Here is a 25,745-nt window from a genome sequence, read left to right on the forward strand (position 1 = left end):
CCCCTGAAATACCTGTTTACTGGGTCTAGACCAACACTCCTAGAAGTTTCTCTGTGCAGTAGGACACTGGAGACCTGTTACAGAGGACTTATTTTTTCAACCCTTAGCTGTGTATCCAGCACTTCAACAAATGAAATGAATGAGGGCCAATCAAAACAGACAAACCACACTGAATTTTACTCTTCTCTATACATGTCTTCAACTTCAATGATTTAGCATATTCTTTGTATAAGGGTCCATTAGTAGACTTTGGAATGAATTTCAAATGAGCAGCAGATGCAAACCCAACTTGAAGAAAGCTGGATCTTATAGCGCAGATACAGAAGAGAACAAGGAAAAAAAAGGATGCACTCCATTACCTTTGCTGGTACTGATTTTGCCTTCCCATGTAACCATGTTTCTCCATTCCTACCTGGCTTGATTTCTATGTACTTCTGTGCCTGCTAGGTCAGAGACAATGTTCTTAAGACCATTTTAGCTCAGCTACAGCTTCATGAGCTAAAACAGCTCCTACACATTTTATGATCTCCTCTGATCAACACAAGCTGCTTTTATTAATGTCTTTATACTTCAAGTCCACTATAGATATCAAGAACCATTTATTGCATAATACGAAGAAATCTTGGGCCATATGTGCTGTGAATTTAATTGGAGTTCTCCATTTATGACTGGGAAATTCTGTTCAGAAACTGACCACCCTTTAGGATCACACAACCCGTTAGTAGCAGGCAACATGGTTTTGTAAAGAAGTGGAAAAATACTGAAGACATTCTGAAATCTTGAAAAAAAAACCAAAAACAAATGACTATGCTCCCCAGGCTGCAGGAAGCCATTCAAAAGTGAACTTCTTGTTCCTTGGAGTTACATATGCAGACATTTTAAGCAAATTCTGTATAAGATAAATTTTGCAAGGTAAGTTCTGTACAAATGAAAACTGAATTACAAATTAGAAAAAAAATTAGTAGACAGTATGTTGTGGTTTAACCCCAGCTGGCAACTAAGCACCATGCAGCCGCTCACTCACCTCCCTCACAGTGGGATGGAGGAAAGAATCAGAACGGTAAAAGTGAGAAAACTCGTGGGCTGAGATAAAGACAGTTTAATAGGTAAAGCAAAAGCCATGCACACAAGCAAAGCAAAACAAGGAATTCATTCACCACTTCCCATCGGCAGACAGGTGCTCAGCCATCTCCAGGAAAGCAGGGCTCCGTCACGCATAATGGTTACTTGGGGAGACATACACAGAAACTCCAAATGTGCCCCCCCTTCCTTCTTCTTCCCCCAGCTTTATATGCTGAGCATGATGTCATACGGTCTGGAATATCCTTTTGGTCAGTTGGGATCAGCTGTCCCGGCTGTGTCTCAATCTAACTTCTTGTGCACCCCCAGCCTCCTCATTGGTGGGGTGGGGTGAGAAGCAGAAAAGGCCTTGGCTCTGTGTAAGCACTGCTCAGCAATAACAAAAACATCCCTGTGTTATCAACACTGTCTTCAGCACAAATCCAAAACATAGCCCCATCATAGCTACCATGAAGAAAATTAACTCTATCGCAGCCAAAACCAGCACACAATATTAAAATGTACTCTTTGGTAGAAAATAGATTTAAATATTATACATAGGGTTGCTTTGCTTTTTTTAAAGCCACATTTTCTTGAAATGTAATTAAAGTTAAAAACATAAAGCATTTTTTAAAAAGTGCCCAAGTACCAGGTGAAATCAATGTTTGTTACAAGATATCTGTGTAGAGGAAACACTAGACATCTTCAATGAATGAACACGTCTTCATTCTTAGTGCATTTGTTTTTTCCCTGGATATTTTGTAGAGATAGAACAGCTGAACATATTTAGAGCAAAAAGAAGCTGTTCTGTAAATTCTTACTGGATTTTAAAAATCTAGATAAATTTCACTCCTGAATTACAGAAAACTGCATCCATATTTCTTAGCTCAAATAGCTGGAAAGCTAAGTGTAAGGACCCATCTTAAGGCAAAAGCTTATTTTGGAATATCAAAAATTTGACTGGAAATCATATATTTTTTAATTTGTGCCTAGTGAATCACATCACAGTAGGGACTTCCACAAAGATTTCACCAGGGAAGTTCTACTTAACAAGGTATAGGAAACTTAGCTAAATACTAAAAAATATAATGATACTCATGCTTCCCCATGTGAAGAAGTTGTAATGTCATTGACTTTGCAAGACTATAACTAAGGTTAGCAACATTTCTACTTTTCAGAATTTGTACTGTAGCACCATTTAGGAATTCCAGTCAAGAACTGAGCTTTGCCCTGTATGTGTGTGTAGTACAAGATGGACTGTGCCCTAAATACCTTATAAATGGTGAGATGGAAAATAGAAACCTAAAAAATTGGAATGAATTAAAGTTCTAAGATGTGCTAATACATATCCACTGATGACCTCAATACTTAGACAGGAAGAAACCACTGACTTTTTGTTACTAACATACATTTTGGGAATGTGCCACCCTAGTTCTGCTTTCAGCCACTGAAAAGCCACTGCAGTTAAAAATGTCACTCCAGTTTTGAGTTCAAAAACAACTCTGGTCACCTTGTCAAAACAGGGTGATATGATTCAACGTATCATAGAAGCAGAGTATCTATAGCTACTTCAAAGAGAGAACCCTGCAGTCTGAACCTTTTAGAAGAATAAAGGTTAATTTCCCACAAACAGTTCATTAGAATTTTACACTGAATTTCAATAGCGAAACAGGTATGTATGTAGCATGCAACAAATAGCTAATGAAGCAAGAATTCTCATCCTCAATGTTTTCACAATAATGTGGTTCTAGAATGACAATGTACTGATACTACAAATAGAAGTATTTCAGGTTTGCACTGCTGTTCAGTGGGACAAAAATTTATGAGCAGACAAAACTCAGTCACTAAGAACACACCAAGCTCTGAGCATCTAAGCTTTTGCTTCATCTGGAGGCCCACTGGAAGCAATAATTATTTAAGCGGAGAGAGCTTCAAATACCCATACCAGTAAAGTCCAGTACAGAGGAAGGGTCATAGCCATTATCTGACAGGCATCAAACAGCTAGTGGGGAACAAATATTTGGGAGCAATAACCAAACCCAAGTTAAACAGTCAAGTTTGCATTTCACAAAGTGTCACTAAAGTATTTGTAAAGGAAAGCTATGAAAAGAAACCAATGACTTCCTGAATAGCTGTTGCGTTTGAGAAGTTCAAATCAGCATGGATAATACCTGCTTTTCAGACTGCCTTGAGAAAGAATTTTTAATTATTAAACTCCCCCCTCACCCCAATTCACTCCCCCAAAAGCTTTGACAGATCATCAATAGACAAGACAGTTGTCTATATACTACAAAGAACTTACTTTGCTGCCTTCAGTACTATAGTAAATTGGAAACCTCAACTTCCAGGTCAACTCTGCACCCTCCCTGGAAACAAAAATACTACAGCATTATATAAACCCACATTTTTCCACTAGTAATATTTATAATTATTATCAATAAAGAGATCAATAAAATATTCACCTCCCACTAGCACAACCAAATCTAAGAGAATGAGGATTATAATCTTATGATACTGATCAACAGCAGAGATTGATGCAATGACCTGATTTACAAAGTACGCACAAGCTATGCACTGCACTGAAGTGCTTTTTAGGACTTTGGTTTCAATTCTTAATAAAATTTGTTAACATGACCACAGATACTTTATGTTTTGTGTTAGTTTGTTCCTCTTTATGTAAGCTTACTATCATTTAATAATTCACTGCATACTAACCCATTATTTTTATAATTATATCTATCATCACATGCAGTAGACAGTAAATTACAACACTGCATGGAAGAAACAAAATTGGAAGAGAAATGGATGTTAAGTACTTTTATGTAGATCACATATAAACTGCAATGTCATGTCCCGCAAAATCAAAGTATATGCCAGTAGTGCAGAAACACATCAGTACTGTTCTTGCATACTACTCTGGTATTTATACTTTTGTATTGCATTACCCTTTCCACCTAACGTTTAGAAGGCTACCTTCCACTAAGCCATGTTTTCCACATCATATAATTGCACAATTTATTTGCATCATATTCCTGTTTCAGGATGGAAACAGTGCTAGCAGTGCAGGTGAGACAAGGTCTGCCTAAAGTTTACAGCTAATAAATTAGTGTAAGATGGCACATCATTTAATTATTTAAGGATTGTATTGATTGTTATTACATACATAAACTTGCCACTTAATGATAAGTAATATTCAAACAGTATTAACTTGGCTATATGATAGACAACAATTAATTCTATTCTCTCTATATAAAATTCTGCAAAGAAATCTGAGTAACACGACTTCATATTCCCAGAAGGTTGAATCTGCTTTCTGTTTGCTGATAAAGATCTAATGTAATTCATTAGAAGCAAACCCCCACATTTTAATAATTAACACTATTCATTACCTTTAGAGAGGCTAAAATAAACATTAAAAAACATTCCTGAATGCCAGTGTTTAAAGGAGAGAGTTGCTCAGAATATACAGTGCCTCTTCTATATGTATTTAACCTAGCCTGAAAGTCTGTCCCAGAAGCTTTCACTCCAGGAACAGTCCAACTCCCGCCTCAGGAAACGTACTAGTTTGCACGACGGTGACCAAGGGCAAAACGTCAATAAGGGTTCTGAGAGAAGACAGACAGTAAGGTCAGGTCTTTGTATGTAACTGTTCCTGCAGCAGAGTCCCACTCCCCCAAAACAGGGCTTAGTTCCTATTGATGCTTTTTCTTTTCACTGAAAGCTGCTTAATTGTTGAAAATAACTCCTATCAAAGCTATTCATTTGTCATTTGAAAGAATTCTAAAATATAAGATATGGCAGCAGCCAGCAGGGAACCTGCCAGCCTTCCCTGCTGGAAGCCCACCAACAGCTGTTCTGGGACAGCAGCTCCTTTTCTCCTTCTCCCTCATGGCTGACACTAGCAAGGGCTTGTTTCTGGAAACTCCTCACAGCAACACCAGCAGAAGTACCCTTCAGCTTCATAATCTGCCGCCATCACAACAGACATCGGCAGTCAATATTTTGCAGACTTTACATCCTGCTACAAACACATCTGCTTCTCCAGCTGTCCCGCTCCTACTCATTTTTTGACTTTCCCTACCTCCTTTTTCCTCTTCTGCCTTTTCTACCCAGATCCCTCTATCCTCCACAAGTGAAAGAAGCAAAGAAACAAAAGGCAATTCAGGGCATCACCAGGGCTGAAATGAACTCAACTGCTTTGCAAGAATGCTCTATAACTTTTTACCAAACTCTGATCTTTAAAGGCTGTTTTTCAGAGGGTACATAAAACATACTTCTTACTCTAACTGGGAAGCCAGCATCATTTGCTAGTTAATTCTTCTGCACATTAAACTGCCAGGACTGTGATGGAAGTAGTGTAACACTTGGGGTAGGAAAGCCACTAGTAAGTAACTCCTAGAGTAGGAATTTCAGGTAGTTGGTGAGAACATATCATAGAAAACACTTTATTTATGATTTACAAAATCTGTTATTGTTTCCAGATAACATAAAATTAAAAACTAAAATGCAAACATTTAAAGTCTACAAAAATCTAGAAGCTTAGATTATTTTCACGCTAGCATTCTCATTTATGGTATATAATCACAGGTGCTTTTACAGCCATCGAAAATAAAAACATTCTTTCTGTGACTTGAAACTAGCTCTTTTTTGAGCATACAAGAGACACCATAAACTGGATTAAAGCAAACCTACACAACCTTGGAACCCATACATCAAACTTACAAAGTTTAAGAAAGTTAGTTCTCTGAGGACTAGAACTCCAATACATTATAAAACTTTTTCCATGGGAGCCATTTATGTGAAAACAAACCAAAGAATAACTTCAAAGCTGACATAAAAATAAAAACATGGAATGAAGTTCATTTCTGGTGTTATTCCATTCAGTTACACCACGGGTCAATTTGGCCCATGATCTGTAGAAAATACTGTCATGATTCATCACAGTGAAAAAAAACCATCAAAAACTTATTTAATAAAATAATCAAATTAACTAGATTAACTAGGAACCAATTGTCAGAAAGATTTCAAATTAAAAGTATGCTTTCCACCAGCATTAAATAAATTCAATCTTCTTAAATGCATTTTGATTTAAAGTTCTCAAAGCAAATTTATTTTGTCAAATTAGTATAAGATGCAAACAAGAATGAGCTATTATAATGCCAATATTACCTTATTGAAGCAGATTAACTCTTGCTAATTATTAAATTACACATCTGGCCTGCTGCATATTCTTAGTTTGTAAAAAGTTCTAATTAGCTATTTGAAAGTGTTCAGGGTGATAGCTGAATATTCGCTGTGCGTAAGGATCACTGTCCGTTGCCATTTTTTGTCCTGTGTAATGGTGGTAGCTCTCCGGATGGAAGTGTTCACAGTGAAGGCTAATCCATTCTCTTTCAGTACTGTATCTTTCTGCTTCGGCAAGTATTCTAGTGAGAGCCATGATATAACTCAAAGCCATCTGAAGGGTCTCATACTTGGACAGCTTCTTATCTTGACCCCACTGTGGAACCACCTTCCTCAAACGATCAAAGGCTGTGTTTAGTCCTTGCATCCGTCTTCTCTCCCTGGCATTGGCAGCCAGTCTTCTCTTTGCAGCAGTCTCCATCCTTTCTGAACTGCACTTCACAACACAGCTTGGTCCACTTCTGCACTGGATGTCTGGTTCTACGCCCGAATCCAAGTGACTGGCTTTACAGGTTTTCATATTTGATGCAGCTTCAGATTCACACACACAAAGATTACTTTTTAAAAATTAGGTATCTAAAAAGCAATAGGGCAAGCACTCATGTGAGTAGCCTGCGTACCTCTTGAATCTGTTTCCAGATACCAATGATGGGATATTTTTCTTAGCATCTAAAAAAAAATTAAAATAGTAAAATAAAAGGTGTTCTGGTTCTTCTGAAAATTGCTTCTTATTGTTTAAAGAAAGAATAAAGAGTTTTAAATGTCTTATGCTTTCATTCTTTTCATTTCTTTAAACTCAAAGAGATAGAAAAAATGAAATCTCCATTCCCAAAATGTATGTTACTGAAGAAAATGGTCCATTTAACCCAGAAAGGATCTTAATGGATTAAAGACACATCAATTCCAAATGACCATTTCAAATGAAAGAAGTTCTGATTCAGTTTAGGAGAGTATTTCGAAATGATGAACTGTTGTGATCTGAAGATGTAACTTCGTAACAGAAATCTCTCCTTTCTTGACTCCTGCCGGCAAGCAATGATTCTGTCTTGCAGACAAGATGAGGCTTTATAGAAACTGCAAAAGCTAAACAGGTGGTAGCAGGTGGGCGGGCGGCACTCTGCTTCCATCCCAGTACCTTCCCACCCTGGGAACTACACGGGGGAAAAAAAAAACAACAAACCAAACAGTAAAATCCGAACATTACAGCCTTCATCTGTTGAGAAGTCTTCCAAAGCCATTCTGTCCAGCCCTAACAACTTGCCATCTGGAGTAGTGTCTGGCTGGCCCCACAAGACTCTGGGCAGTTAAGCAAAAGATCCTTTCAATAGATAATCTGTTGCAACTCAGGAAAAAAAAAAATCTCTGTGCATTGTAGTATTTGTATATTAAAACACGTGAAAATTCAGGTTAGATAGTATTGAAGGTAGAAGAAATAACTGTTCTAATGAAACCAAGGAGAACTAGCTTAATGGTATATGGCCAAGAAAACTACTGTTTTGCACTATATGGTACCAAAGTAAGTAGACTCAAATTATTAGAAAGCCTTTAGCACTCACAATTTTAATATTGTATACGGTACACAACATTGCAGAGAGAGTAGTATCTTGAGAAAAATGGGGATTATGTATTTGCCTGTCAGCAAATCTAATGTCATTAAAATGATTTTTATATATTTAAATAGTTAAAATGTAGCTATGAATTTATCTAATAATTATTGTGAAAATATTTAGATAGGTTGTGATATAGACATACACAAAAGCACGTAACATACAAATTGTCTGAAAACTGCCCCTTTTAATACACCATACTAAAGTATATAAGTGTATTTTATGTTAATTTAAAAAAAAAAAGTGTCTTTTTAGTAATATCCCTAAATAAGTAAAGGGAATAAAAGAGGATGTGAAAAAAAGAAATCTGCTTGCTGGCAGTAAGGGATCAATTCTGCTACCCATTGTAATGACAGAGAAGTCACAATACATACACCCACACCCCATAATCGAAACATGTTTCTTTTACTGTACTTGTATTATTAAAGCCATTTACTTACAAGGGAAATATCATACGATCGAGTTATGATACACAAAAGGTAAAAAAAACCCCTGCCACACAATGATATATTATCTGTATTGATTTCAAACTTAATTAAATTGTTACCAGCATTCATAAATCAGTAACTTTTTTCATTAGAGACTGAATACTGTATATTTATTTAGAACTATAGCTCAATTGTTTTCATTATGACTCCAAAAGTTGGTGTAGTTGTAAACAGCTGATTAATCCCTAGCAGAAGCAATGACAATGAAATGAGGTTGAATAATCCAAAAACAATAGGATGCAATTGAACACTAATGGACTCCAGCATGACAGATGTTGAACGTAGACTGTTACGCCCAGTTGCTCTGCTCTTAATATTCTGAATCCTAATGGTCTTGAACAGAGATGATAGTAGGGGTAGGGAATCTCCATTATTCCATTATCAAAATGTATGCCACATCTTCAATTTTTAAAGAAGTACAACTGCATCACGTTTCATTATAAGTGTTCAACATTCCTATCTGTGTGCATTGACCTCTTCTCCCAAATATAAAGAACTTCTACCACACATTAAAATGCTACTTTCTGAATGACAATTTCTGATTATGTGTGTGTGCGAGAGTCGAGAACAGCACCTTTCAGAAAAAACACATAACCATATGTCTTTCACAGAAGGATCAGCAATTAGAACTCGTGAGACATTTCTTTTCCTGAAGATGCTTCATGGGAAGTATTGCATGTGCAGTAGAAAAAAACCACACCTCTGATCTTCATGCTATTGCTAGAGCATGTTTTAGTGCTACAGCCTTCTATGCTCATATAAGTTTGTCAGTTAAATCCTTTGTCTCTTAAAATGAATCTCAAGGGATTTTTAATCTAAAAGAACACAATAAAATCAAGGTGGTTTATGAGTTAATAAATATTGTGCATTCTCATGAGATAGCTGTTACTCAATTCAGATAATTAATCACTCTTAGTGTTAAGAGTACTGTAAACATCATACCAGAACTATGAAAAGCACCCCTTTAAAACATCATACGGTATAATACTGGTTTTTTTTTCATTTGTCAGCAGTTTTCCTATTTTTATCTTCATATGTCCTGCCAGTATGAATTACAATGAAGACTTCAAATATATGGAAAATCACAGCTCTTAAAAACTTTGTATTTTACTCCACTAATGCATAGTAACATAGTACACAACAGTGCCGTTAATTTTCCCCTTCCTAATTGATTCACCATCATTATCATGCTTTGACTAACACATTGATGTAATCTCAAGAGAGAAGCTGTGATTTATCTTTCTTACTGAACAAATCGTAACTTTACCTTAAATGATTTACTATCAAATCACAGAACAAGGGCCCAAATCCATCTGGATTAATAATGAACCCCTAACAGAATTTTATAGCTTATAGGCATGGCTAAAAATTGTTCCATGGCAGATCAAAATGCCTGCTTTTCATCACTAACAATTTTTTTAACTGTCTGCTTTATGAAAGAGAAATAAGAAAAGTAAGTATTAAGGTCTTATCGACATCAATTAATTTAGTTCATTTGCATAGCCCACCAGCCATATGAAAATATATTATCTCAAGGTAGAAAATAAACTGCTTTATTGTTCAGTCAATAATGGAAAGCGTATCATTGAAATTTTCCCAGGTTTCCTTCACCTGGTTTGATTTCCTCTATATTTCAGCTTGTCTCAGTTATTGCTTATGTAATTCTATTCCCTCCTTCATTTATTTTTAATCAATTCTCAGAGATCTTATTTTTTGAAATAATTTTTCAAATTATTCTCAAGATTTTTATGATATAACTTTTCAAAAAGCTATTAATATATTCTGATGTGATATACTGCTGTGGTGCTATATACTTTTCTAGATCCCAACTTATATAAGTCTCACCTTTATTTATGTACATCAATCATTTCTCAAGCATTTCCCTTTTCCTCTTCTTTTATTGTCATAACATAACCTCAAGCCAGAAGAACATCAGAATCACCAGAAAGAAGTTCTGTGTCTACTCAATTACTCCGATTTCAATCTTTGAATCTCTAACTATGCAGGTACAAATTTAGTGCTACTCCATGACCCTAGCAGCATTATTCTTGATTCACATTTTAATTCTAAAACAATATCTTTCATTAAAGTATTTTGGTTTTCCTCAGAAAAAAAGTGAGAGAAACAGGTAAGAATGCTATTTCAGTCATAAACCAAACTATTTTAGCATCTTTAAGTGACCACTCATACTAGGAAAATAAAGGATAGTTTCAGTCCATCAAAGAAATTAACTAGTTTCAGGATTTATGACTACATAGAGAAATACATTAAAAATTGTCTGCTAGATATATCCAAGTTAGTAAGTCAGATGTGATTATTACAGCACCCACTAAGAAAAGCTGGATATCTTCCACCTGTACTACTATGGAAAACACAGCCTAATTACTTTTGTTGTGGAATGACTGTGGCCGAATACTAATTTTAAAAGGAAGTGAAAGTAACATTTCTGGTTAAAGTCTAATTCCTCAATACCTTCTCTTCTCTAGTTATACTAAAAGTAACGTATACAAGCAATATATCAAAGCAAGAATCTTACCTCCTCCTTCTAGCCAGAACTCACTATTTCATCTCAGGTAAATCCTTTCTCAAAGCCTTATCAAGACTTCTTACCACTGTAGTTTATACTGAGCAAAGCTGAAAGACTGGCATGCCGTATGCTGCTTAATTAAGAGCAGGTGAGTAACTACCAAAATATGACCATCCTTAAGGGCCCAATTTCTGGTAATATTTGACTCAGCTCACAAGACAGGCTAGAAATCCATTGTATGCAGAATAATGTCTTTTCCTTCCTTGGTTATTTACATTGTTTTCCCTAGCACGGCTATAGGGTAATCAGAAAACAGAATAATTCACAAGTGACTGTTGTATCCTGAATGGAAGGGAAATTTAAACACTAACTCATACCGGGAAGTTGAATAGCAATCTACAGCAGTAAGACAAATTTACAATCATTTCACCTAGGGTTTCCCAACATCACACTGGATACCCTTTTCCACAGAGTGCTTAGAACATTTCATTTTCCTTTTAAATCTCTCTGGGGTGAGCTTTTCTTTCTAATAGATCAACAAGAAAGTCTCCCAACCTCACTTAAGGCTCTACTTGCCATACTAGTCTCCACCTACTGCTTCTTCTCAATTTAGCCCTTTCTCCTTGCCAGTTATCCTTTTCTGTTCCACATTATCTTTCTTAAGCAGCTTTCCCTCAGGCAAGGCTCAAAAAGCATAGCTTTCCCCAGTGATCCTACACAGAACACCCTTTCAACATAACTGTTTTAAAGCATGTTTCTACAACAGGAGGTCTATAACCTCCAATTCCATGCTCGGTGATCTGGAAAAGCTGGCATGAAGTTTTTCACAATGGGACCTATAGGCAACATGCAATAGGGGACACACAGTTACCTGACACAATGTTCACTGTTCACCGTTCTCACTAGCATTGTGCAAAGAAACTTGGATACTGAAGTAGTACAGCTGTGTAAGTTTTGCTCTACAGCTGAACTAACTAGCCTGGACAAAACACTGATCCTCTGTTCATCTTTCAAACATGAATTAACTTGTTCGGCACTAGCTTCAGTAGCACTGGGCAGTACAAATATGCCCACAGCAACCACTTCAAAAAAATTAATATTACTTGTTAGGCATTACATAGGCATTCTGGCACAGGCAAGAGCAGAATCCATCTATTGAAGATGTAATTCAGTTTCTTTAACCATCTTTTTTTTTTCCTATATACCCAATTTCAATGAGGCAAGAGTCTTTCAGAGAAGACCCTCCTTTACTATATAGGTTGAGACTTATTAAAAGCACTACCTATGCTATGCACCAAGAAACAGATGAGGGAAGGGATCTAGTTTGCCCTCCTGACTCCAGACAGGAATTACTGGTTTTATGATCTCTGATAGATGTTTTTCTAACCTGTTCTGAAAATCTTCTAACAGGGTAACTAGCAACACAAATGATAAATTAATATCTTTGAATATATCAGGTACCTCAGGATTAGAAAGATGAAGTAGGTGGTTGGGTAATATTTCATCAGTATTTCCTCACAACAGTAGGAAGTATAAACTCAGGATTCTTGGGTTCAACTCCAGATTCTGGAGGGAGCAGTACTCCAGGGGCTATTTACCTCTTGGTCCTGACTTCCCTCTGTTGTGGCCCCTACACTCTTTCAGACCTCTCTTCCAATTGTCAGCCTGCCCACTCCTCACTCCTGTGCATCACAATCACCTCTGTAAATGTAACGGGATCTTTGAGATTACGGAGAGATAAACTCCCATGTTTCACCTCCTGTGCCCACTGACCTCCAAATACAATGAGACAGTCCTTTTAACCTCAAACTAGAGATGTTTGTTCCAGATGGATTCTGGAGAGATGGTAACAGCCAAAGCCCAACAATTTATGAACCAGCATACGTGAACTAGGATTCATGGGTTTATTTTTAGAAGTTTATAAATGTAACTAAATTTAATGAGATCTCTGACACTGTGCTACAAACAAAACAAAACCAAAAAATCCTAAGCTGGTTACAAAGAATAGATGAACTAAAACTTCTTAACAGAAAAATCAGCTCAGTGTTCCTCCTTAATCAAAAGATATGGTCAAACAACCTCAAGCAACAAAGGTAATGCAGTTTAGAATGTCATGTCATCTCAGCAAAGGGTGTGATTTGTTATCACATCTTACCTGCTGAACCTTCGGGCTCTCGCTGAAACAGGTAGTCTTACTCCTTTCCCGTCCCTAGGTGCTTGCTTCCTCCCAAACACTAGCAAGGTAGGCAACAACGCAGCCATAGGGTGAGTCAGTTGCCCGAGCTGACTTTGTGAAAAAACATTCTTTCTTACACTGTAGTAAGTAACAATTAAATTGTCTATTTCCTATGCTATATGAAGCACAAGAAATACTTTGATGTTATTGCAATCAGTTTAAAGAAAACCCGTAATTTTAAATGTCCTACATTCAAAGAAACTTCTTTTTAATTAGACAAAAAAAATACCAAGATCATTCACAAATTAGCCTTTAAAATTGATTTTTTCTTTGGAATTCAGAACAAAATCCACAAAAATTCCTAAACGTAGAGACTGAACAGGTAACTATGCTGAGAGACAGTTCAGAATTTCATCCTGGAATGAAATTACTTCCGCAGAAGTATCTGTACTTTTTTTCAGCACAAGTATTACATTTACCAAAATTCCTCCTAAGAGTATGTCTAATCCTACACCTAAAATGGCAAATACTATAATTTGCAATTCATTTATGCCTGTATCCAACCTACTTGCTAATCAGTAACTATGTATTTTACTTGGGCTTTGTTGAGAGCATTGTTTTCCAGCTTTCTCAAGACCATGGGCAACAATGCTAACTATATGTTGCAGATGTTGTAGCAGGTTCTTACAGTTGTGAGGTGTTAGGGCTCTCCCCAGCTAGCTGTTGAAGATCATTAATTATCGATGTGTGAAAAGACAACTCCTTTTTATTTTCTCATAAACCTTTTTCTTTTAATATGTGGGGATTGTCTTCCTGATACACAGGAGAAAACTAAATCTGTTCATACAGTAGTAGACTCTTTGTATTGGCAATGAACTTATTTTATCACAGCCTAGGGAAGAGACAGCTGTTACACCAGTGGAGCTTTCTGTTTACTATTGAGGGGAGAAAGAGAAGTAGAGAAAGGGAGATACAAAAGGTGCTTCATGGTATCAAAGAAGAGGAATGTAATGTGCTCCCACTGAGTTTCCCAGATACATCATCAGAAAAAATCTTATTTAAAATCGAACAAACAAACTGCTTGCACATGCAGATTTTGGTCAAGCAAGTAGCTTGACACACTTCAAAAGTAGAACTGCAAAAAAAAATTTGCAGCATTTTACCTATTGTATTAAACTTTTCTGTATAAGTTATAACTGTCAAAAAAATTGCACTCTCTGAGTAAAAGCACTGTTTCTCTCCCTGGACACCAACAGCTAGTCCACTTCACTTCTAGAGTTCTTTTTCCTCATATGGCAACCTTCCATGGGACAGGGCCAATAACATACTCTACGAACATTCAGCTTTTTATTCCTTCCACCTAAGTGCTGGAACATTCATTTTTTTTCCTACGGTGAAAAGTCACAGTCAATAGTCTATTCTTTTCTCTACCGAGAGGCATGAAGACCCTCAGTCTGAAGCTGACATCTTCCCAGCACCTATAACCACAGAAAACTAAGGACACATGCGAGTGCTGCAAGATATTCAAACTGTTTATGAAACACTATTACTTGTGTATAATTTCTATAACATAAAGACTTCGCAATCTGCAACCTGCTTCACTCAAAAGTACAAAAAGAATCAATGCGCAGGAAAATACAAGGTAGTTTAAGTATGAAAATGAGTGTTGAAATTGTTGAAAATAGAAATACTTATTGACAAGTAGACAAAAACCATAGAGAACGGTCCCTGTTTTGAGAAGCAGAAAAGTGCACAAGAAAGAAGCTCCTTTTGTAAGGGATAAAATACAGTGTCTAATGCCATGAACCTGTAAAGACTTGAGTATGTTTAATATTAAGCCCTGAGTAATCCCTCTGAATTCAATGGCAGCTTGCCTACAATATTTAAGATAAACACCAGCGCTTGGAATTTCAGGGAAAAGAGAAAAACCAAAGACAGACAATGGGGAAAAATAAGAGCCACTAGATGAGATATAAGCAGAGATACAGGCAGGAACAGAAAGTAAGAAGAAAAGGAAGATGAAAAACAAGCAAAGGTTTCAAGTGGGCTGAGCTGCAACAGTTTAGAGTGGCTGGAATCTGTAGTCTGTAATATTAGGAACTTTTTTTTTCTTCTCAAACCCCTAGACTCATTGTTGTAACATGAAGAAGAGAATGTAATGCACTTTGGAAATGAATTACAGTTATACATCTGGTTCCTAACCAACTAGGAAGAAGACCCTTAAAACTCCTCATCTCCGGAAACATAATTAATGCTACAATTAATGTTGCTTGCCCAAAACAGAATTGTGTATAGATTGTGCCACATAGTTTATTGACTGAAATAAAAATATATGAAGCAACAATGGAGAGAGCGATGCCAAAGGGTGCTGTTAGCTTTTTACAAAATAATTTTTCAGTTCAGAAGGAGTTATTTTCTTGTGCAAACAGGCATAAAATTACTACCCACTGCCCTGCTTCTCATTGATTTCTATTTGGCACAGTTTGCCAGATGCTGTTTGGTCTAAGTGTTGCCTTGACCTCCACTGGTGACGCTGGCCCCTTTTTGCTTTGTTGCGCAGTATTTTCCCAGCAGGGAGGTTCCACCCCTCTAATAGTTCAGTTGCAACTTTTGCTAAAGGCTTATAGGTTACCCATATGTTGTACTGGAGGGGCCAGCCTGACTGGAATTAACTCAGAAGTGGCGTCCAGCATTGTGGCTGGAGCTGGCCCAGAGGAGATTATAAATGCCCCAAAACTAATTAAATATTTTGTCTCCTGCTGGTAAACAAAAGCGAACAAGGGCAAAAATATGAAATGCCTGATTTAACTAGGATCTGTAAGTAGCTTGACAACGGCAGCCCTGAAGTCAGTGATGCATGATTTAAAAGCCCCTAATGGGTCAAAGCTGTTACACAAATGAGACTTTTGTCGATTATCCTTCACTTTGTATACTTGCAAAACTGTTACACAAATGTATTTACTATCAGTTTTCAGAGTATTTCACAACAGCATTTCTGGGGCAAGAGCCCTGCAGTCCAGATATTTATTTGGAAGCATTCTTAACTTTCACTTTTGTGCTAAAAAAATACTGAAAATAAATATGACCACCCAACGAAATATGAACAAATAAGAATTAACAGTATTTGCAGTAACATTTTCAAGGAACTGAACTGTCAAGGGTGCTTCGTAAAAATGAGATAGAAGAATTCTCTTATTTAATAACATATTAATTCTTTTTTGTTAGCTAAGTGCCTTTTTTAAGGCACCTCTATTTAAAGAAATACATATATAGAATACATATAGAAGACTATATATAAAAAAATCAGTTAAATTATTTAAATACAGAATAATATATATTTAAAGAAATAAACTAAATTATTTAAATAATGGATCAAACACTTTCGATATATATCATTCAGATTTAATGTATTCAGTTTTGTAAATTAAAAACCCTCTCTCATGGCATTTTAAATATTTTATGTCCATAAGGGCATACTAGTTATATTTAAAATACACTACTGCAGACTTAACTTCTTTTCTTTTAGTAATGTATAGTAGTTATCACGTAAATATTCCACGAATATGTTTTAGAATGTTAAGTGAAGAAGTGTCTTACAAAAATCCCATTGGTAAAGAAAATGAGAATTCTAATTAGACATTCTATTTCACATACATGCTTAACTTCATGTTTATGTAATCCTACTATAGTTAATAGGACTAATCAAGTGTCCAAAGTTAAAAATAGCTGTAAGTTTTGGTCATCCAGGACCTCAGTTCATAATGCTGTAAGTGTGAACTATAAAGTGACTTGTTTAGTGGAAGTATAGCATTCACCTTTTCTGGGAGGGCATGCGTTAAATCTTTATGTTTTCCATAAACACATTTTTACTTACTTTTTAAAAAAAACTTTACAATAAGGTTATCTTTACCTGCTGAAATTTGAAACTTACTGAAAATGGCAAGGATCAAATATATGGGTAAAAGAAAAGGAAGCCTTAAAAAAAATTTATAAATACATATATATACACATATACAAAAAAATATATATACAACTGACTTCCAATTTTTATAGTACTTTACCATTAGATTTTTACTTTATAATTAAACTGTCATGCAAATTAAGTAATCCACACTCAGTTTAAGTAAAAGTTTACACTATTAACTGTAAGGGCTGATGTTGTAATTAATGCTTTCCAAATTAACTAGGAACTTCTGTAGCTTTACTAGTTTGCATCCTGCCATAGACAGATGAGCGCACATGCACACATGCATATAACACATCTGCTCTTTTGTCCAAATGGACAGCAGGACGCCACAGAGGTTTTTCCATCAAAAGAAATGCAATTCTAAAAGATTAAGATGTTCTAGTTATGCACATGGTAACATTTGATGTTTCAGATTTTGAAATCTCCCAAGTGTCACACTTCCAAACTATAATGAATTAGATGTGACGGGTATATTCTAAAAGCTACTAGTAAAGCTAGTTGTGAATAAAGAAGCACTTAATGTAGTGATTGCTAATATGTAACACTGGATTTAGAATGCACAAAGGACAATGTTTCTCATTAGGTATACAAGAATAAAAAGCGATAAACCATGACTAGAAGAGCAAAAAAACTCACTTCATCCAACATATGTAGAAAAAGGACTGAATATTTGGTATCAAAAAGCTTGTTTGTTTTTTCTCCCATTAAGCTATCTGTTTCTTTTCATTCCTTATTATTTCAGAGATTTCACGAATCTCGAATGACAGCATTCTATCAGATTTTACTGGAGTTTCCTCTTGAATTATCCAAACTTGAGGATTGGGAATTTTTCTCAGATTTAATTAATATCACAGTGGAAATTTCAAATGAAAAGCTTTTTACAGCAATATATACAGCCACTTCTGTTAAACAGGTTTCCTTTTAGATATAGAAGGTAAATGACACAATCTTGCTTATTTGATTGCATACATTGTGGTTTAGGTCATCAACTACTCACAGACCTTAATTCCTAATGCAAAAAATGCAGTAAGGCAGCTATATTTCTGTTGCAGCTGGTCTTCTTCATATATGATTGAGAAGCAAAAAGGTATGTATTACTTTGTTTTTCCTTACGGCTTAAAAAAAAGTATCTGAGCATAGTAATAACTATATTTTTGTAACTCAGACTCACTGAAGAATGTGCATTGAATAAAAGTGCTACCAGTTTAAAGAATTAGGGATGCTTTTAGAGTCAAACACCAGGAAAACTTCCCGCCCAAGTTCTACAGCATCAAAAAGTCAAGAATGCAAGCTTTTTAATCTAACAGACAAACCCATAAAAAGATCCAATAGCTGGAGGACAAAGTTTGAAAACCACAAACTGGAAACACATAATATATTTTCAACAGAAAATTCCTAGATATTTTACCAAGGAATATGATAGATTCTTCATAAGCTGACATTTTTATATTAAATTTGGATGTCTTTCTGCTATACCTAAATCATGAAGTATTGGCTTCAGTGCACAGATTGCTTTGTGGAATATTACTGTCTGCAATATGCATTCAGGTCACCAGATTATATGATGGCCTTATATATACATGCATCTATGAAATGCAGAAAAGACTACCAAAGTTACCTAATAGTCCAAAACAGTGATCCAATAAGACTCTGAAATGACAAAGAATTCTGGCAAACTGCAAGCAGGTTAATTTCCCTTACTCTCTAAATCCTTTTCTTTAGGGAAACATGTATCTTCTTTAAGGTGAGTGGAAGCCATTTAATGTATCTCAGGCATTCAGAGAATAAAGAAGCTGTAAAATTCAAAGTGCTCAATGAAGAGGAAACAAACCCAAATATTTTACTGGTGTCACTGAAGCCCAAAACGTATCACCATATTACTCTGTCTTCCTCTGAATTTTGAGGAGTATGGGTGACAAAACAGGAGCATGTATGACTGGACAGGGAACACAAGCTTGTACTTATTTTTTTCAGAAGGTTGTTTTCTAGAAAGGGTGTTAATGTATTGTTCCCCAAAGAAAAGGGATCTATTGGTTAGACTGATCTCAATACATTGCACAAGGCCTTTGCATAGGTACGTATTGGAAGAAGCACATGAGAAAAATTGTCCTAGTTAAGAAAAGACCAGCATAATCAGTCTCAGGTCTCAAGAAGAGAAGGAAGATGCCCAAGAATAGGTGAGGAAGGAAAATGAACATACAGAACTTACGACCTCTCTTGTACTTTGACTTGGCTGGTGGGGAAGGCTAGCTGAAGTGATGAATTCATATTGTACCATTTTAAGGATCAAGATTCCACCTTCTTTTTGTCCATCTCAAAATCCTAGGGCATAGCACAACTTAATCCACACTCCCAGTCAGCAGGGAAATCTAGCAAAGATTACACCTCCTGAAGTACAGCTCCCTTTGGAGCTCTTCCTGGAACTGTCTTACTATACCACCTTTTAGTTAGTGCTAGTGCTTGATGAGACAATTGAATCCTTTTGTTAAGAACTTCCAAAATGAAACAGAAGTACCAAATAATTGGTATTCTGACTGGGACTAATTCAAAGGTGTCTTCTAATACCTTGGGACATGGTGTGTTCCACTTTGGAGACAATCAATCAGTCAGAGATTGATGAAGGGGTGGTGAGGTCAGGTTTGCAAATACAGAACCATCTGCAGAGTCTCCTGGGTTGGTACCTGGAGCACAGTAATTTACAGGAGCAGGTGTTTCCTTTTAATCTACTGGTTTTTTCTGCTGAAACTGTAACTTTATTGAGAAAGTGCCTGCAGTTTGTTCTTAAGAGGGTACTTTGTTTATTGTTGCTATTAACTATTAACTGGTGAAGGGTTTCTGAAAGTTGTAGTAATGATACTCCTTAAAACACAGGTAAGAATAGAGACTGTGATGCTAAATATGTAAGTCGGACACATCTTCAGAAAGCTGCTACACATAAACATATTAAAGTCCAAAAGGCTGTTTTCAAAACAGAATTATTTTGTTCAGAAAGGAGCCATATCTTTCTGAATATGGGTGACTGAAATTATCATAGTCATTAAGATTATAATTTATTTTTGTTTACAGCCATAAATATTTATGGAGAAAGGAGACTTTCTGAAACAAATGAAAAATTCAAGAATTTCAGCTGGAATTTCCCACCTGAACTGAGATTGGTGGGATGACCTCTCTGTTAAGTCCCCTTTGATTTGGATCCAAAGCATAGCAAAAGGTGAGTAGAGAATACATTTGAATTCAAGTTCAAGTTCCTGGCTTTGCTGCACCTCATACCCTGCTCCAGCTCTACTATAATCTACATAATCTCTTCTGTAGCCTAACATCTCTCAGCCTGACTCCCAGATCATACAAACTGCCTTTGCATCATTAACCTCAACTAGTGGCAAAAACTGAAGGCATGCCCTTAAGTGTTTTAACCATGCTCACATATTAGAGTCTCTACACAGGCATTACACCTCCTTCTCCTCTTCCTCACAAACCTACCTCATCTCCTTCCTCTTCACAATTCCAGAAATGTTCTTGAGAATTTTTCTTGGGTTTGCTTAATGTGTTTTATCTACCCTATCTAATTATCTGATTTATCTAATTCTTAACAGGACAAAAATTACATATGGGAAAGTGTTTCTTGGTTTGGGTGTATCACCAAAAAAAAGTCACAGAACACTGGAAAGTGGATGAAACTCAGGCTTATATGATTAATACATTAAAAACCAGGGAATCTCCTCCTTTGCCAATCAGTGAGGCAAAAACACAAGTCAAAGTGAACCACTCACTAAAGAAACCAACGGTTAGAAATGTCTATTTTTTCATATTCTGCTATAGACATTAAGTCTAAACTAAAGGTCTTGGTCTAAAACTGACCTCTAGTAAAAAAAATTTCACATTTTTCAACTATCTGGTAATATATTGGGCCTTGTTATTCCACTTTCCCATTCTTTTGAAAATTTTTAATCAGGGTTTGTAGGAAATTTTAGGAAATAAGAGAAGGACAGCGACTCAGCAATCGAGAAAAATACCTTGTTCTGTCTTTTTACTTAAGTCTTTAAAGACAGATCTACTCTTCGGGGGGGGGGAGATTAGAAGTCAGAATCAAACCGCTTAATTGGCAGATTTTTCAGTTTTTAATTGAACTAATTTAATTTTTACCTGATCTGGCATCATCCTTAATTTTCATTTAGTTTCCTTTTTTCACTGCTGGGAAGGTCCCCTCTGTTCCTGTCACTCTGATGAATATCGAGACAAAGAAATCCTCCCTTTCCCAGAGATAACTGCCTCATCTGTTGCTAATTTCCCTTCCTATCCCTTATGGAACACATGGCTCCTTTCTAAGACCTCTTGCTGTGTACACATTCATGAAATCTTTTATTTCCACCTTTTGCAAAATTTTCGAGTTTTGGTAACAACTTTTCAATATCTGTTTTCTGTCTATTCTCATCTAGATAACACAAAAGAAACGCAAAGTATTTTCATGAATCCTTTAAGCAAATCTGTTAAATGGCTTATTGAATAAAAAAATGGCTTCCCATTTTCTTTTCATCCCTTTTAGCTGTACATTCATTTCCATAGCAACAAACTCATACAGTTTCTGTTGCTCAATTTTTCTTTCTTCTTATTTTGCTTCCTTCCTCATGGTTATGTGCTTTCTTCCTGACCCCTACATGAGCTATGCCTCTGCAGAGGCACACACTAAAGAAGTAAAATGAGCAAACATGCATTTAAACTTTCATGTCTCAGCTGTTGGATCTAGCCACAGATTTACTCAAAACTTACAATGGCCTGTAACTTAATGACCTTCTGTTGGACACTCTCACGATAAATAACTCTTAAGCGCACAGGAATTTTTGGAATTATATTTTCCCTTCACATAATTTGCTCTTGGTTCAACACAGCCCCATGCTACAGTCTTAATTAAGAGAGCAGCACAAAGAAGTTCTGCAACTCATAGAATTGCTTAGGTTGGAAAATACCTTTAAGATCGAGTCCAACCATTAACCTAACACTGCCAAGTCCACCACTAAATCACGTCCCTAAACACCACATCTACAAGTCTTTCAAACACCCCCAGGGACTCTCTGCACCTGAAATGCTAAACAAAGAGACACTGCATTTTTCCAACCTTCCACTTAATATCTTCACTTAATTTAACTTTTGATTCAACATTTTAATTTAATCAAAACAATGCAAGTTAACTATTTTCTCAGAGAAACATTAAATTCCAAACTTCTATGTTAATAATTGTAATACTATACAGGCCCTTTCAGAAAATTTTCCCTTAAACAATGTTTTATTTCATTAATGAGGAAGGCCTAACAACTTGCCTTAAAAAAGAGTCCATGGAAAGTCCATGATGATGAAGTCTACATGAAATTCTACAGCACTCAAAGATTGTATTTAGCATTATAAGGACCTAAAAATTGTGCTGCATAGGTTGAAGATCATGTGGCACTAATGTTTATTTGAATTATAGTAGTCTCTTCACAGAAATCTACCTTTAAGTACTGTTTCCTTTCTGCATTTTCCATGCTCACTTTGGCTTTTGGAAATTAACTTCATTAAACATCACTGTGTTCCTCTTTTTCTTGATGTGAAACTCATGCAATTTTGAGTCTGAATTCTCATTTCAATGGTAATCAGACATTTCATTTGGTGCTAAGGTAACTTAGCATTCAGGATCTTGCTCGAAGTTAAGATAGTTAAATTAATAAGCGAAGTTAAGCTAATAAAACCAACAGCTAAATCCTTCACATGAAAATGTGAAACAAGACCACACAATTTCTAAATAATTTTATTAAGTTCGCACAACCTATTTTTTGCACTAGGAAAGATGGACAGAATTTGTCACAACAATTAAATTCCTTTACTGTTGACTGAAAATGTGCAATGTATTAAAAATAAGTCTTGGTGAGTAATTAGGATCACTAGGTCAACTACACAATATTTCATGAGAATAAAGTTGCTATTCAAAAAATGAGTGCTCTTTTTCTTGCCACTCTCAGCAGCCTTGCTTGTTTTGCATATGGCTGCATGTTTAATTAGCAATCCTTCTGTAAGTGTCTGCAATTAGCACAATGATGATTAATAAAATAACTCCTTTAAAGCTTCATTTAAGCAGCAGAACTGCACAATCAGGTATAATTAATTCATCATTAATAAATCATGGCTGATTAACTAATCTGTTGATTACAAACACATTACTGCATAGCCTCCCACCTGAGCTCTGGTGATTTTTCTATCCTGAACAGAAATAAAGACAAAGTAGTAGTAAACTATTAAAAAAAAAAAAAAGCATTAAGCAGCAAAGATATTGGTTTGGTCAGGAAATTTAGATAGCAAATATATTTAAAATTTACTGGACTTTGTTCATTATTACTCCTTTTGAGTAAAAAAAATAATTGTACTGTCTATTTGTCAATGTGGATGGGTGAACAATAATTGCCTCTTTAGTTCACTTATATTCTTAAGGAAGGTTTTTTTTCCAAAGCATCTCAGATTGTGGGCCAGATTCATTCTTTGCATAAGCCAGCAGGAAGTAGCAAACGCAGCAAAACAAGCTTGCGGTATTGCTCCTCAAGAAGGTCCACACTAGCCAGAAAGTGATCGGTTTGCTTTGTGAGAAGGCAAGGTCAAGGTGGCTGCTAAATATGCCATTGCAACTTTACTGTTAAGCTGCCTCTATAGCCATGATGATGAGTCCACGTTTATAAACCACGTTTCAGGTCCATGAACTTCAGCAAGACTGAATACAGAAGAATAACGTGCATTTCCATTTTGAGATTCCTTTTGTTTGCCACCTGGCTCTTGAGCTTTGTAGTGCATTTAAATAATCTTTTCAATACATTTTGTGTAGCAGCAGGAGCTAGAAACTTTTATTCCAAATGAATCCAAGGATTCTCACACTGTTACTTGCCTCCAGCTTCTCAGACTTAGGTAAGATGTAAGTTAAGAGTTATGATAAAATTCAAACTAACTGGAAATAGGGGAACTTGGCACAACTAAGCTCCTCATCATTTATAAAGGGCTGACATCCAGCTGTTCCCACAGTATGAAAATGCTTTAAGTTCAAAATACTTCATCCTGAAATATTGCAAAGAAAAAGAACTAAAGCAGAGCTTAGGACAAAAGTGATTTGAAAGTGAAAACAGAGTTTTAGCTAGAGTAACTGAAACAGTTCGATATTCCTAATAAATCCAGAGAAAGACGAGAACACTAAAGGAAAAAGTGACAAAGTCTGAAGCAGTATACTTCATGAAGAAAATTACAAAAGAAACTTAATTTAGGAGCACATCTTCAGTCTTTGAAAAGTAAATGACATTGCTGTAACCTACAAAGTTTTCTTTCAGATTTTAACCACTTTTATGTGCATCACTATGTCAATCTCTTAAATCTTTCTGCTAAAACTTTAATTAAAAATATTGAGTAAGCAGCTATACTACAAGCCACTGCAATACCATTCATCTTTCAAAAATAATGCTCGTAAGAGAACCATAAAGCACATTTCTAAACCATTTATATTTTGTTATTGTTTTAATTCAAGTAAATTAATGAATGTATAAGCATCATTTCAATATATGGCAGAGAAAAGTTTTGTGGGTTTTGTTTTTGTTTTTTTTTAAAGGACTGTAGCCAGGTTTCATGGAAAATGACTGAATATGGAAGTTTGATTATTTTATCAATGAGAAAAGTTTACAATTCAATCGAGGAAGCAGGAATGGCTTTTAACATGGAATTTGGAAATAAAGAAAAGAATAATTTGAAAGCAGAAAAACGAGATAGCTGTCCTCAGACATTTTCTGAAGTCAGTGTACATATGAAGTGGCAAGATGAAAGTGAAGAAAACAATACCAGGCATCTTGAAGATTAGAAGTGAGCATTTTCAAGCAATTTTTAAAAATGGACAATAAGTAATCAAAGACTTCTGAGGACAGTGGTGATTCACTGCCTAGAGCTAAGAAATAATCAGCATAATATGAATAATTTGAAGGTGCGGGAGATGAGTGTCAATTTCTTCAGAAAATCAGGTTTCCTTTTAATACAATAGCAATTTGCCCCGCAATGTCAACTCTTCCATCATTACGCAGTGAAATCTTCAACTCTCCTCCGCGGCGGGAACATTGAAAAGCTAAATGGAAACAAGAATCCACAGTTAAACTAGTATCTATCACCAATTACTTAAAAATCCACAAAAACTCAGGGAAATGAGGCCTGTGTTTCCAGAAAGCAAGCAGCACCACGGCAAGCACTGTACCAGGGACACCCTGGATGAATTGTCTTTACAGATGAAGATTAGCTGAGGATGTATCTCAGACTACAACTTGTCTATTGATCCTGACAAAAATGCTAGTTAATACAAGTACTGAAGGATAGTTTGCCATGATATACAAAGGAAACTTGGTTGGCTACATCTAAAGTCTTGAATTCTCCCATTCAGGGGACAGACAATTTCTGTAGGTAATAAGGAAGAACACCGAGTATTATCTGCATAAGAAAGAACCACCACTTTACAAGTATTGAACATCTGAAGTGGATACTAGGTTCAAAGAATGTGTTTAGCTAATGGCTAAAGAGAGCTCAAGCAGGCAGTGGAAAAGGTCTACAAAGAAACATAGATGCTACTTCAGCTGTCACAAACTGAGACCAAATTCTTACATAGACAGGAACAGATATTAATTTATATAATCTGAATATATAATTTAATACAGCTGGATAAAGTTTAAGTAGAAATAGCCTTCCATTTGTAAAT

General features: G+C 35.9%; 1 protein-coding gene across 5 annotated transcripts in view; it reads right to left on the bottom strand.

Annotated features, from left to right (window-relative positions):
- Nucleotides 1-25,745, bottom strand: part of PBLD (phenazine biosynthesis like protein domain containing) — an 80,664-nt gene that overhangs the window by 38,333 nt on the left and 16,586 nt on the right. For 4 of the 5 annotated variants that reach the window (XM_075025324.1, XM_075025320.1, XM_075025319.1 and 1 more), the window contains one exon: nt 22,784-25,124. The exons of the other annotated variant lie outside the window; for it this stretch is intronic. In XM_075025324.1, coding sequence (XP_074881425.1) covers nt 25,012-25,124 — 113 coding nt within the window. In that variant the 3' untranslated portion in view covers nt 22,784-25,011. Of the gene's footprint in view, nt 1-22,783; nt 25,125-25,745 lie in introns of those variants that run through there. 5 annotated transcript variants of the gene reach the window in all.

Source organism: Buteo buteo, chromosome 4, assembly GCF_964188355.1.
Source record: "Buteo buteo chromosome 4, bButBut1.hap1.1, whole genome shotgun sequence".
NCBI lineage: Eukaryota > Metazoa > Chordata > Aves > Accipitriformes > Accipitridae > Buteo > Buteo buteo.